Consider the following 12841-nt stretch of genomic DNA (forward strand, 5'->3'; position numbering starts at 1 on the left):
GACTGAAGCTGTGGATGGAGAGAGAGACGTTAGATCACAGTGGCTTGTAGGGAGAGGAGACACTGTGGAAGGGGGAGGAAGAGGCACAGAAGTCTTCCTTAGATGTTCTCATTAGATGAAGATCTCCTCAAGGCAAGGGTGGCATAGCTTCCGTGGGTTGCTCAGGAAGCCACAAAGCTCAGATTTGCAGTACCCTAAGGAGGTGCCTTTCAGACTTTCTCTTTGAGGCTTCCTATTCCAGGGACCTCAGACCCTGGGAGAAGGGAGGTTATAAGCTGAGCAAACACAGACATCACATTACCCAAAGGACACATGGGTTTTGCGCAAACTCGGCCTTGGGCTGCAGACAATATCGACCCCATGGTTCAGGACTGTCCAACCAAAGGAAGGGGACGATGGGGAAAGAAGGGCAAAGGTCTAGAGAGGACCCCATCTCAGAGCAAATACCCCCGTCTCCTCATTTGGTGCCTTCCTTTTTTTTCTCCCTGTCCCATGGAAGTGGCCCTTGGCCAGTTCCAGCTTCCAGGCACATCTCCTGGCCAGAGCCCTTGGGGTCAGTGAGGGAAGGCAGCCAGCTCTGAGACATGCCTCTGCCTCCCACCACACAACTGCTCACAGGTTGTCAGCCCGGTTGCTGACTGAGCAGTGATCTGTTTCATCTCTTGGAGTAAGGATAGAGGGAAGAGAAGAGCAGGTAAAACCCAAGTCTTGATTAGCACTGAGATCAGCAAAGATGGTTCTGGGAGTGGGGAGGAGGGGACCTAAGAAAGAAGAAGGGGCAGCCTGGGGAAGGAGGAGGCATGAAGTGTGGGATAGACACAACAGCTCAGCCCTGAGGAGCCTGTGTGAGACAGAGTGGAAGTGGACAAGGCAGGCAAATTCTGTACCATCCTTGGTGTCAGCCAGGGTCCCAGCAGGAGACAAAAGGACCATTCAGCTGTCTGTGTTTGCATCCCTCAGGAGACGTGATAAAGAATTTATTTACAGAGGCAGGGTTGAGGGAACCAAGGAGGGATGTTGAAGCTCTCAGGCACTAGGGAGAGTGGAAAGCCGTTACAAGCCCCTAGTGCAGAAGCAGTGATATCGGAACCTAGGTAGAGCTGGGGCCAGCTGAGAACCAGACGGAAGTTGTAGGGACAGGCTACAGCCACGATCACATAGATCCATGGCAACCAGAAAGAGGGAACAGGAATAAGAAATACCCTGACCTCTGTCTCCTCCTATCCTCTGATCTCCTGCCTGTGTCTCCCCTTAGTCTAATTCAGCAGGAAGCCCGAGGCCAAAGGAGCTCAAGTGAGTCAGTCCCTAAGGTCACAGAACAGGGCAAAGAATGGATAAGGATGTCAAGACAGCCTTAGCAGTCCACCAAGGCAAATAAGAAAGGGGCTCAAGATACAGAGAAGAGTAAACCTCACTTTGGAAAGCAGCAATTTAATCTCCAGTGAATCCAAGGAAAAGGCTCTCTCGTAATCCAGAAAATTAGGGAAGGGGCTCGGTCAACTCCTCCTGGAGTGACAGCCATCAACTGGGAAGAGTGGGGAAGTAAAGTGGGTTATGGGATAAGCTATGGGTATTTTAGCCTAGGAACTAGATGGCACTGCCCAGGGTTGCAGGTGGATCAGTCTTGGAGGTGGCAGTAGAGCCTGTGGGGCTTTCTGGATAGACTCAGCCTGAGGAGAGAGACTGGTGGTCATGATGATGGCACAGTGACTTTCTTTGGATGAAGATCTCCTTAAGTCACAGTTGGCATAATTTCCATAGGTTGCTCAGGAAGAGGGAGCTCTCCTTCTGGATAGAGACAGTAATGGGGTCAACCCTTCTGTGAGGGCATGTTTGCCTACCCCACCTTGGGCTGTCCATACCACACATGGACTAACTGCACCCACAGGCCTCTACCACCATGTCAGGTATGTCCGTCTTGACAATGTTGCTGTCCCTGTCATAGTAGAGCAGAGATAGGGGGCGCCGGGCCGTGGGCACACAGCATGAGCCCCCTCCAGCAGTGCCAGCAGCTGTGTTGGCCTTGAGAAGATTGAGCACCGCAGTGTGAAAGGAGGCAGCAATGCCAGGCATGCCTGCTACATGCAGTGGGCACTGCCCAGTGCAGAAGTTCATTGCATAGCCCTCAGGCTGGATGATCCAGTCGTGCCAGCCAATCTCACGGAAGTCCACAAAGAACTCTCGTCGGCAGCACATCCTCGACCCACCCTGGCAGTCGATGCCTCGCCGGTGAAGCCGGTGTTTGCCCCCAACTTTCACCTTGGCTGCCAAAAAAGGCCTCTGGGCAGCCCCACCCAGTATGACTGAGCTCTGGGCTCCTTGGCCTTCAGATACCAGCTCCAGGGTCAAGTGCCCTTGGCTGAAGGCAGCCTGAGCTTCAGGCCCCAGCAAGAGCTGGTGCCAGCCACTGGCATCCACCTCCAGCAGTTGCTGAGCAGCCCAGGTGAGGTTGGTGTCATGTGAGCCTAGCACAAGGATCTTCAGCTTCAAAGGCAAGGTGGTGGTATTGGGAGGGAGCTGTACAAAGAACATGAGGCTGGCCTGCTGGATCTCCATGCCACTAACAGTTCTATCAGAGAAGAAGTGGAAATCAAGACGAGTCTGGTTGATGTTGGAAAGGCCTGTGGACACAAGAAGCCCCAGTCACTGTGGTCTTCTGAGCGTCAATTCAGCATACCGAACATACTTACTGTCAGCATACTTGAACTCCCTGTGGCACTTGGCTTTGTTGACCACCCCTTCTTTCTTGAAAATCTTTTCTCTCTTGGCTTCTATGATATAACTCTTATGATTCTTCCTTGATTTGATTTTATTTACTGGCTTTTCTTTCTCTGAACATCTGTTCAATGCAAGAGTTCTCCATAGTTTGTCTTTGACCTTCATTTCCTTTTACTCTACACTGAAGGGAGTTCTTACCCATATTCATGGTCAGCCAACACCACTTTTAGGCTGGTGATTCTCATATCTGGATGTTTAGTCTAGACTATTTCGCACTTCTGGACTGGACATGTGGAAAACTGGGAATCAACAGGGTGCCTGGATGCGTCAGTCTGTTGAGTGTTCAACTTTTGCTCAGGTCATGATCTAATGGTTCATGGGTTTGAGCCCTGAATTGGGTTCTCTGCTGTTGGTGTGGAACCTGCTTTGGATCCTCTGCCCCCCTCTTTCTATGCCCCTCCCCTGATCATTTTCTCTCTCTCTCTGTCTCTCTCTCAAAAAAAAAAAAAGATTTGGGAATCAACAACTTTCAGATTTAAACTTCCAACTGCTTAATTTTGCCACATGAATGTCCTGCCAGCACATTAAAATAATTTTTTTCCCAAATGGAACTCCTTCTTTTCCTTCCTATATACCCCTCTTTGTGTTCTTAGAATTGGTGGCACCACTACGCTCCTTATCACCTCTAGAAATCATATGAGCACCCTCTCATTCCCCGTACCCAGTCCCTCACTACAATGATTCTATGTATTTCATATTTCTTCCTATTGCTGTTACTCATGTCCAATTTTCTCTCTTCATCCCTTACCCGACCTACTGAAACACCTTAACTGGGTTTCTATTTCCTCCACTCCACTGAAACTGCTCTTTTCAGGATCACCAACACTTACCATACTGCCAAATCCAATGGTTTCATCTCTTTATATTCATCTTACTTGACCTTTAAGCAGTGTTTGACACACTTAATCATTCCCTCCTTCTTGAAATATTTCCTTCTCTTGTTTTTTGTGACTCTGGCCGCTCTATCTTGGTCTCTTACTGACAGCTCCTCTTCCTCTCCCTGACCTCTCAATGGTGAAGGCCCTGAGCTCTCTTCTCTTCTCTTCTCTATCTGTATTCTTTCCCAGAAAGATCTCATCAATTCTCATGGTCTTCTATTCCATCTGTATGCTGATGACTCCCAAATATATATCCCTGGCCCTGACCTCTCCCTGATCCTCAGGCTTGTATCTCCAACTGCTGATCTGATATTCTACTTGGAGACCCAATGATAGCTCAAACTTTTCATGTTCAAAGATAAACTCCGAATTTATCCCCCCAAACTAAACCTATTGCTTCTCCAATCTTATTCCCTATAAATGCATTGCTTAAGGCAAAACCTTGATTGCTCTCATCCCCTACTTTAAAATTATCTGCAATATCTGACAACTCTACCTCCAATTTGTAATATAAATTCACTTATCCCCATCTCCTCTACTACATATTAGTTCAACCCACAATCATCTTTTTCTTGAATTATGGCAATAGCTTCCCAGATGGTCCACTCTTGTCCCCTGAACCATTTTCCATCTATCAGCCAGAGGGCATTTATTACATAAATCTGATGATTTCCTCAGCTTAAGGATCCTTCAAAGGCTTCCCATTGCTATTTGAATAAAATCTAAACCTCTTAATACAGAAAACTTGTAAGATTAGGCATTTTGCTATTTAATGACTATATTCTACCTCTACTGTCTCTTTTCTGTTCTTTGAACTCACCAAACATAGATTCACCTCATGGTCTCAGCATTTGTTGTTTCCTCTGTTTGGAATGTCTTTCCAAGATCTCTGAATGTCTGGTTTCTTTTTGGCATTCAGCTCAAATGTCTCCTTCTCAGAGGCTTTTCTGACTAACCTATCTAAAGCAGCCTTCAACTTTATCACCATTTCTCTAGTACATCATCCTGCTTAGCTGTCTTTATAGCTACTTCCACTCTCTGTAGTCATTTTGTTTTTTTGTTAATTTGTTTACCATGTATTTCTCCTCCCCTTCTCTCGTCCTCTGTGCCCCACCGCCTAGAATGTAAACTCCAAGAAGGTGGAGATTGTGCCTATATCGTTCACCATTCTGTCTAATGCCTAGTACATAGTAGGCACTCAATAAACAGTTGTTAAATGAAAATAAAAGTTCAACTAAGCTTCATGTGAATTGGAAAGTCAGGAATAAGGCTGTTCTTGACAGCTCTCAAAGCCAATATGAAATCTCTCATCTCCATTTCTCTAAGTAAGTCTACTCCATTCCTCTCTCTTTGTGGATCTACTTCTACTGCTACTTGGTCAGTTTCCTCAGGTCCTAAAATAGTGGCCCCAGCTCCTGAGTCTACAGAATCTTTTACTCAGCTCCTCTTAGCTAAGAAGACATGATCTTCTAGAGTCCCAATTCCCAAATCCTAGATGAAGAATCTGATTGGCTCAACTAATCTTGCTATGTCACTAAGCATCCTCCCATCAGAATCTCTTAATTTACCCTAGTTAAAGCAGACCAGACACATAACCAGCAGGCGCTAGGGCAGGCTATTACATTGTTGGGCCCCAATGAACAACACCTCCCAATACTCATGGCTTTGTGCAGTTCCTTTCCACATTAAGTCTGGGCATGGCTGTGTGACTTGATTTGGCCAATGAGACATAGGCAAGCACAGTTCAAGCAGAAACTTAGTAAGTACTTACACAAGATGCTTTGCCCTTTAGGAAGCCAGCCGTCAGGCTTTAAAGAAACTTGGGCTAACTACTAAATGATGAGAGACTTTGAGGATCAGATACCATCTTAGATGGTCCTGTCCCATCTGAGCTGCTGACTGAATACATTTGCTTCTGTGACCTTACCTACTCCTCAGCTCGAGATGAAGAACTGTCCAGATAAGCCCAGTCAAACCACACAATCATCAGCAATATTGAATTTTTTTGGTTTAAGCCTCTCTATTTGGGATGATTAGTTATATTAATAGATGACTGAAACAGAAATTTGTTACAGAAGTTGGATGCTCCATAAAAAAGACCTAAACTATGGAGCACTGGCTTTGGGACTGGGTAGCAGGCAGACATTGGAAGGATGATGAGGAGACTGTTAGCAAAGGTAGGAAGAACAGTGAGGACATTGCATTGGAAGCTGGAGAAAGGGGAACCTGTGTTATGTATTGGCTATCATCTGTGGTAACTTGGAAGCTAGAAATGGTATCTAACAAAGTTGTGAATTTAGCTAAAGATATTTCCAGGCAGAATGCTGGAAGTGCCAATTGGTTTATTTTAGCTGCCTATGAGAAGGCATTTCAGGAGTGACATGAACTAAAAAAGGAACTGTTCAATTTTCAAGCAGAATTTAGAGGAAATATTTCCAACAGGACTTGCTAGATTGAACAATAAGATATTTTTCCATTCCTCACCTCTCTGTTTGGCAAAAGGTTCTCAAAGTAAGAAATGGTCTCAGGGTAAAAATCAAATCCAGGGCATTGCTGGTAAAACATGGTCTCCGAGTAAAGATCAAAACGTTTAAAAAAGGGTCGGCTGTAAGAGCCTTTGTTAGGATCAAACACCTTTGTTAAAAGTCTAAAATTTAAGATGATGTTCTGTAGACCCTCTCAACTAGACAAAAGGGCTTCAAAGAATCTTAAGAGTGTTGACCCACAATACTGCGCCTAGTAACCTGAGGAGGGGTCTGTCTGGATAAAGTTGAGTGTCTTTTGTCTAATGGAGTAGACTATAATTCAGTATTTAGAAGGCTCCCGGGGTTTTACAGATAATTTTAGTAGTGAAAGCAGCACCAGTTTGGACTAAAAGGGACAGAGATGATTCAAACTGAAAAGATGTCTCTAGGCCCCAACTTCTTTGGGCAGGAAGCAGGATGAGAAAAGTACTCAGCCGCAGACACAGGTCATATCGTACTTAAAAGGAAAGACATCTCAGAGGGTGGAGCCAAGGGCTGAGACAGTAGGTCTAGAAACCAAGGAGACTGATGGACTCTCTTTAAGAGGAGAGAAAAATCCTACCAAGGAGCAAAACCAAGGCCTAACCAAAGGAATTCTGGATTTGGGGTAGACTGAGATTTGTGTCTGGCTGGATATTAGAACTTTCAAGGGTCAGTGACTATATTGAGTTCCCCCACTCTCCTGTCTTCCATATTGAACAGGAGTATCTAGTATGGTTATCCTGTCCCTGTGTCAGCTTTGCCTGTTAGGTGTGTGGTGGGCAGATAACTTGTAGTTTAGATCACAGGCAGTAGTGTGCTGGTAAATGTTTAACAACTAGTTCTGGAGGGAAATAAACCCTGATTTGTAATGTTTGCCAATATCTGTGGTATAAATTCTCCCACCATGGCTGATTTCAAACTATTAACGTGACAACCCTAGATGCACTGTTGGGAGGTGTTTATCATTTGTTCTCATTAGCCAGTAGGAGCCAGTTCCAGGACATCATTGAATGCCCCTACCCCAGTTTCCCCAGAGTCCCAAGCTCTCTTCCAATCACCAGCAAAAACAATACTCAGATCTTGTTTTCATACTGTACTGTAGATGATAGCTTAAACTGGAATAAAAACTTCAAGCTAACATCTTGAAATGTAAAAGTAGAACCCAGGTATCAGTCGTTCTCCCTTCCAAACATGTTTTCAGATCAGGCCCCCTTGGGCCTGAATGTTGTACTCATTCATTGATTAGCAAATATGTGGAAGTGTATAGATTTTGAAGTCAGAGAGAACCGTGTTTGAATTCTGCCCCTTGCAAGCTGTATGACCTTGGCCATATAAATGATTTCCTTTGAGTGTCAGTTCTGCTTTCATAAGATGGGAATAATAAAGTTTACTTTAATGAGATGAGGCAGGCACACTAAATACCTGGTAGCTGTCATTATTATCACAATATTGTCAGGAACTGGTGTCAGGGATACAGAGGTAGAATGAACAAACAAACAAACAAAACACCAACCAGGATCTTGGTGTTCAAGGGAGTCATGGTTCATGGTCATCTGTCTACCTAGTGCTCATCTACTCCAAGCTACTTTTCAACTCCAAATGCAGTTTACTCCTTCAGACTTTTACTCTCCATTTACAGTGTTTACCATTCTCTACCCATTGAAGTCAAACTTATTCTATAATGCCAGTCCATTTGCAATCTTCTTTTGAAAGCCTTCTCTCTCTCACTAGGACCCAATGAATAACCCTTGCCCCAGCAAGCTCTGTGCCCTCCTCCAGTGTTATTTCATTCTGCCTTACTTTCTAATAAATTTATTAGCAACAGCAACTAAACCCCCCAGGCGCAGGAGCTGAGTCTTTGATTTCTTGCTAGTTCCCACCTCAACCTTCTAAGAAATTACCTGTGTTAGTTCATTTAATTCTCTCAACTGTCCTCTCGTTATCCCCATTTCCCACATAAGAAAACTACTAACAACCCGGATTACATAGTAATAAACAGCAGAGCAGGGATTTGAACCCAGGTTTGTCTGGCTCTACTTTGTGTTCTTAATCATAGGCAGAAATACCCTTTTGAATTAGATAGGATCTCATACATCATTGGGGATTCTACACTGCGGTCAAGCTGACTTCATGTTTAATGCAACCAATGTTTATCGATCATCTACTATGTTCGCGAGAGACAGAGTAGTGCAGTGGTCAAGGTCATGGGTTCCAGAGCTAGGCTGTCTGGCTCCACCACTTACCAGTAATATGACCTTGAGAAGTTACTCAACCTCTTCTATTTTTTTGTTAAAGTAAGCTGTACACCCAACGTGGGCTCAAACTCATGACCCTGAGATCAAGAGTCGCATGTTCTACGGATTGAGCCAGCCAGGTGCCTCAATTACTCAACCTTTTTGTGCCTCAGTTTCAGTGTCTTTAAAATGAGGATAACAATAGTACTTGCTTCACTGGGTTGTTGTAAGGATTTTAAGGAGTTAGTGTATGTAAAAGGCTTAGAATAAATTAAACATTATATAAGTGTTAGTTATTTCTACTATACACTACCTTCTGGTGATAACATGAAGAATAAATGACAGTTCTTGACCTCAAGGGATTGACATTTATGGGAAGACAGACTTCACAGAAAACCTGGAACCAGGCAATTCCACACAGAGTTCAGGTTCAGGGTTAGGGTGTGGGAACCACCAGAGAGGGTGCTCGTCACCTTCGGGTCAGGGTGGGTTTTTGAGGACAGGAGTGCTGGGTCTTAAAGGAGAGGGGAGTAAGTGCTGACCAGGGGAAAGGGGCCAGAAATGGGGAGAATCTTCCAGAACTAAGAAAGAGCTTGCAAGAAGCTCAGAGATCCAAAGAGATCACTTTGTGTTCTGTTTCTAGGGTCCTGTCTCCAAAGTCTTGGCCTTCTCTCTAGCTACCCATTAAATTCTCCACCTCCTCTTCCTTCTCTGGGAGTAAGCCTCCCTTCTCCTCTACTTTAATCCACCTTTCTGAGTCCCATTTTGACCCTGTTCTGATGTCAGGACCCAAGGTATTAGGACAAGGGAACAGGGGTAGGCTGGAGGGGTATGGTAGTCCTGGTGTTCTACTGTTCCCCCTTTTACTCAAATGAGGCATCTGGGGGATGGGAGGAAAAGAAGACAGAGAAAGGACAGATTCCCCAGATCCCAGCCTCAGGGGCCAGGCTGTGGAAGTGGATGAGCTCACACCACAGCCTGTGGAAGTTTGTGGGAGCCAGAGGACATGCAGGCAGGCAGTCCCAAAAGAAGCAAATTCTACCCACTTCCCAGCTGCCCACTGGTGATGTCTAAAGAAGAGAGAGAGCAGGGGGTGGGGTGGGGAAGGGTGAGAGTCTGGGATTAGGAGATCACAGGCCATGAGAAGCAAGAGTGGGATGGTTTGGGGGAGGGGGACAGGGGTTAGGCTGGGGAGGAGTCATTTCCTTTCCTCCAGAGGTCAGATGGTTTGGGGGAAGATCTATAGAACAGGAACCCACCTGCGTCAGCAAAGCTGATGATCTCATATTCCTGTTCCCTGTCAGCCTCCAGAAGTGTCCCCCGCGGGAGCCCATGGAGGCGCTGCAGCACAGTCCTCAGAGCAGCCCTGGACACAGGCCGGCTCAGTGTTGGGCGCTGGCTTAGGTGCAGCTTGTCCAAGATGCTTCTCTTGGCCAGATCAAGAAGCAGCTCCCGCTGGTGATCCAAGTCGAAGGCGGGTTCTCCACACGCCAGACACCAACTGTCAGCTCGGGGAATGGCCACTGTAGCTGGAGCAAGGAAGAGGAAGGCCAGGAGCAATGAGGAGATCATTGCTGGGGGAGGCCCTCTTTGTGTGATATGGTTGAGGTAGAGCTGTAAAACCGGGGCTCAGGGTCCCAACAGCTGTGGTCTCGACTCCAACCTGGCCACCAGGGGCCCTGGAAGGAGAGTGTGTCCAGCTGGCATGACTCCTTGTCGCAGGGGATAGAGCAGCCAAACATCTGACTTGGGAGATGAAGCCAGTTGCAGGTGGAACTTGGCAGTAGCCTCCAAAATAGTCAGTGAAAGTACAGAGTGGGGGATGTGAGGGGAGGTTGGTTTGTTTGGGGAAAGAAGTGTCCCTGGGCCAATGTTGGGAGACGGTGGATTACCCATGTAAGCGGCCAGGCCATGGGGACAAAGGTTAGAGATGAAATTCCTCTTCAGATCAATGGCCTTGCTGGGAAGCTTGGAGGAAAAGGGAGAGATGAGAGGTTTTTAGACTGAGTGTTAAAGGGTGACTGACTCTCAAACAAGAGGGGTCATGGGCATGACACTTGCTGTCACTGTCATGCAGATAATTGAGAGTTACATTTTCCTTTTCCTGGTACTTCTCAAAGCCCCACGTCCCTTTTCTCCCTCCCTGAGGCTCATAACGCAGAATCCTTTATTAGTCCTTCCCATCCCTATCCCGTTGAGTTTTACCCAGCTGGGATCAAAACTAGCCAGTATAAAGGTTAAGGGGAAGGAGGTAAAGTGTTCCAGACAGGTCTTCTGTGTCCTCGGAGGGAAATCTGAAGGTGGGAATGGGCTTGAGAGCTCAATTTGCTCACCTTTTGAGGAGTTGTCTGTTCAGGAAAAGAATTTTTGAGATTTCTCAGTACCCTGGTCCTCCAAAGGTCTTGATCAGTGGTTCTCCAGGGAAGGGCCTGTGCCCCCACAGCAGGGATTTACCTGGCAGGAAGGGTGGGTGGAGTTAGGAAGCTGGGTGTTGTGTGTTTTTTTTTTAAATCAGATGACCTTGGTCAAAATTCTGTCTCTTCCTCTTCTTAGCTGTGTGACTCTGGGCAAGTTTCTTTACCTGTCTTGCTTTAGTTTTTTTCATGGCTGAACTGGGAAAAATGGTTACCCATGATACCAAAATCCAAAAAACCCCATAATGCACTTTTTAAAAAAATAACTCATATGGTGGCTAAACCTGACCTGAACACAGGGGAGGTTATCTATGATCTTTTAAAAATTGTCCTGAGGGGCACCTGGGTGGCTAAGTGGGTTAAGCGTCCGACTTCAGCTAAGGTCATGATCTCACGGTTTGTGGGTTTGAGCTCCGCATTGGGCTCTGTGCTGACAGCTCAGAGCCTGGAGCCTGCTTCGGATTCTGTGTCTCTCTCTCTCTGCCCCTCTCGTGCTCACTCTCTCTCTCTCTCTCTCTCTCTCTCTCTCTCTCAAAAATAAATAAAACATTAACAAATTTAAAAAAATTGTCCCGAGACTATTTATACATTTTTACTACAAAAATATTGATTATGGGATCCTACTCCTGCGGGTGTTGTGTAACATATAGTATATGTATCGTTTTACCTTTTTAAAACTTGAAGTTTTCTGAATTCTGAAACATGTCTGGCCTAATAGATTTTTGAATACAAGATTATAGACCTGTAATGATTATCTCAGAGTCTTGAGATTTAAATTGTTTTGTAAAAACATTTACAGTGGCTGTCACATAGCAAGTGCTTAATAAAAGTTTATTATTTCTGCTATGTAGGCTTGTTTGTGGGGCAGAGTACCTGTACCTCTAGATGTGCTGAAGAAATTCTGCCACTATTCGCTCTTCTGGACTCTTCTTTCCTAGGAGGAAGCCATGCCCCCAATCACCATCTGCAGTGCAGTCACTTAGCATCTCTGTTGCTTACCATTATATTCCTAGCATTTCACATAGTGCCTGATCTGTAATATAGGTGTTTAAAGGTGTGGGGATTCACGGCCCACCCCTCCAGCAACCGACAGGTATCACTATATATGTTCAAGGCACCCAGCATGTAACTTCTCTGTAGCTTATTTAACCTCCCTTACCTCTAAGAACTAGTTGCTCCTTCTTGCACTTTCATAGCACATTTAACATATCTCTATGGCACTTACATGGCACTGTAATTATTTATTATTATTACTTTTGCCTACTGCAGTTCTTGTGACATAGGAAATGTGTAATGGTCGAATTCTATCACCATAAGACTACAATGCTTCTCTGAGGGATTCTTTGAGGGAATTGGTCAGTAAATGATCCAAAAACATCTAATCAATAACTAAATTGATTCTGCCTAGAACGGACAGAATGGGGGGAGATTGCAAACTCCAATGACTCATAACAAGAAGGACTATATCTTGGAAGGGGGTGGTAAGTGATTTTTAATGGGATGGACTTAAATTTATGTAGAACTGCATTTTTACATCTGGAAAAAATGAACATTCAGTGACTACATGATCTTTGTCCATTTATATTATAAATATTTATTGCATATATTGGGTGCAGGATTTACTCTCCTAAGTGAAAGACTATTTTGAAAGTGCTCTGTAAACTTAAATTACAGTAATTAATATTATGTTTCTATCTTGGGGGACTCAGGGTTGACGGATTTAAGGTGGACTGAGGATCGCAGGGGATCTGGATTGCTGGCTTGAGACACAGGTAACGCGGAGAGAGTGACAGAGTGAGCGAGAGAGTGAATGTGGTGGTGTGCGTGTGTGCTGGGGAGGAGAGCGTGTGGGCATGCTGGGTGAGCGACTTGGTGGGGGGCGTCTGCCGCGGTGGAAAGGGGCACACAGAAGAGGGGATGCGCGGGGCGCAGGACGCGCTGACGAATACGCCGGACGTGGTGACGTAGCGCGTAGGCCGCAGCGGGGGGCGGACTCTGGGCCTTTCTTCCCCTTCTGATTTTCCCCCTCC

At 45.6% G+C, this 12841-nt stretch overlaps 1 protein-coding gene across 1 annotated transcript; it reads right to left on the bottom strand.

Annotated features, from left to right (window-relative positions):
* Window positions 1-1442: 1442 nt before the first annotated feature.
* Window positions 1443-9969, bottom strand: INHBC (inhibin subunit beta C). Its single transcript, XM_029955849.1, has 2 exons — window positions 9657-9969; window positions 1443-2621 (listed from the first exon to the last, which is right to left on the bottom strand). The coding sequence occupies exons 1-2, from the start codon at window positions 9967-9969 to the stop codon at window positions 1873-1875; spliced, it is 1062 nt and encodes a 353-aa protein (XP_029811709.1). The 3' UTR covers window positions 1443-1872.
* Window positions 9970-12841: the final 2872 nt, after the last annotated feature.

The sequence above is a fragment of the Suricata suricatta genome, chromosome 10, assembly GCF_006229205.1.
Source record: "Suricata suricatta isolate VVHF042 chromosome 10, meerkat_22Aug2017_6uvM2_HiC, whole genome shotgun sequence".
NCBI lineage: Eukaryota > Metazoa > Chordata > Mammalia > Carnivora > Herpestidae > Suricata > Suricata suricatta.

Bases quoted from the DNA above. Each gene is read 5' to 3' on its own strand.
- INHBC (XM_029955849.1), bottom strand. From the start codon at position 9,969: ATGATCTCCTCATTGCTCCTGGCCTTCCTCTTCCTTGCTCCAGCTACA. The intron at 2,622-9,656 runs GTGGGTTCCTGT...TTGTGTCCACAG, and splicing joins CATCAGCTTTGCTGACGCAG to GCCTTTCCAACATCAACCAG.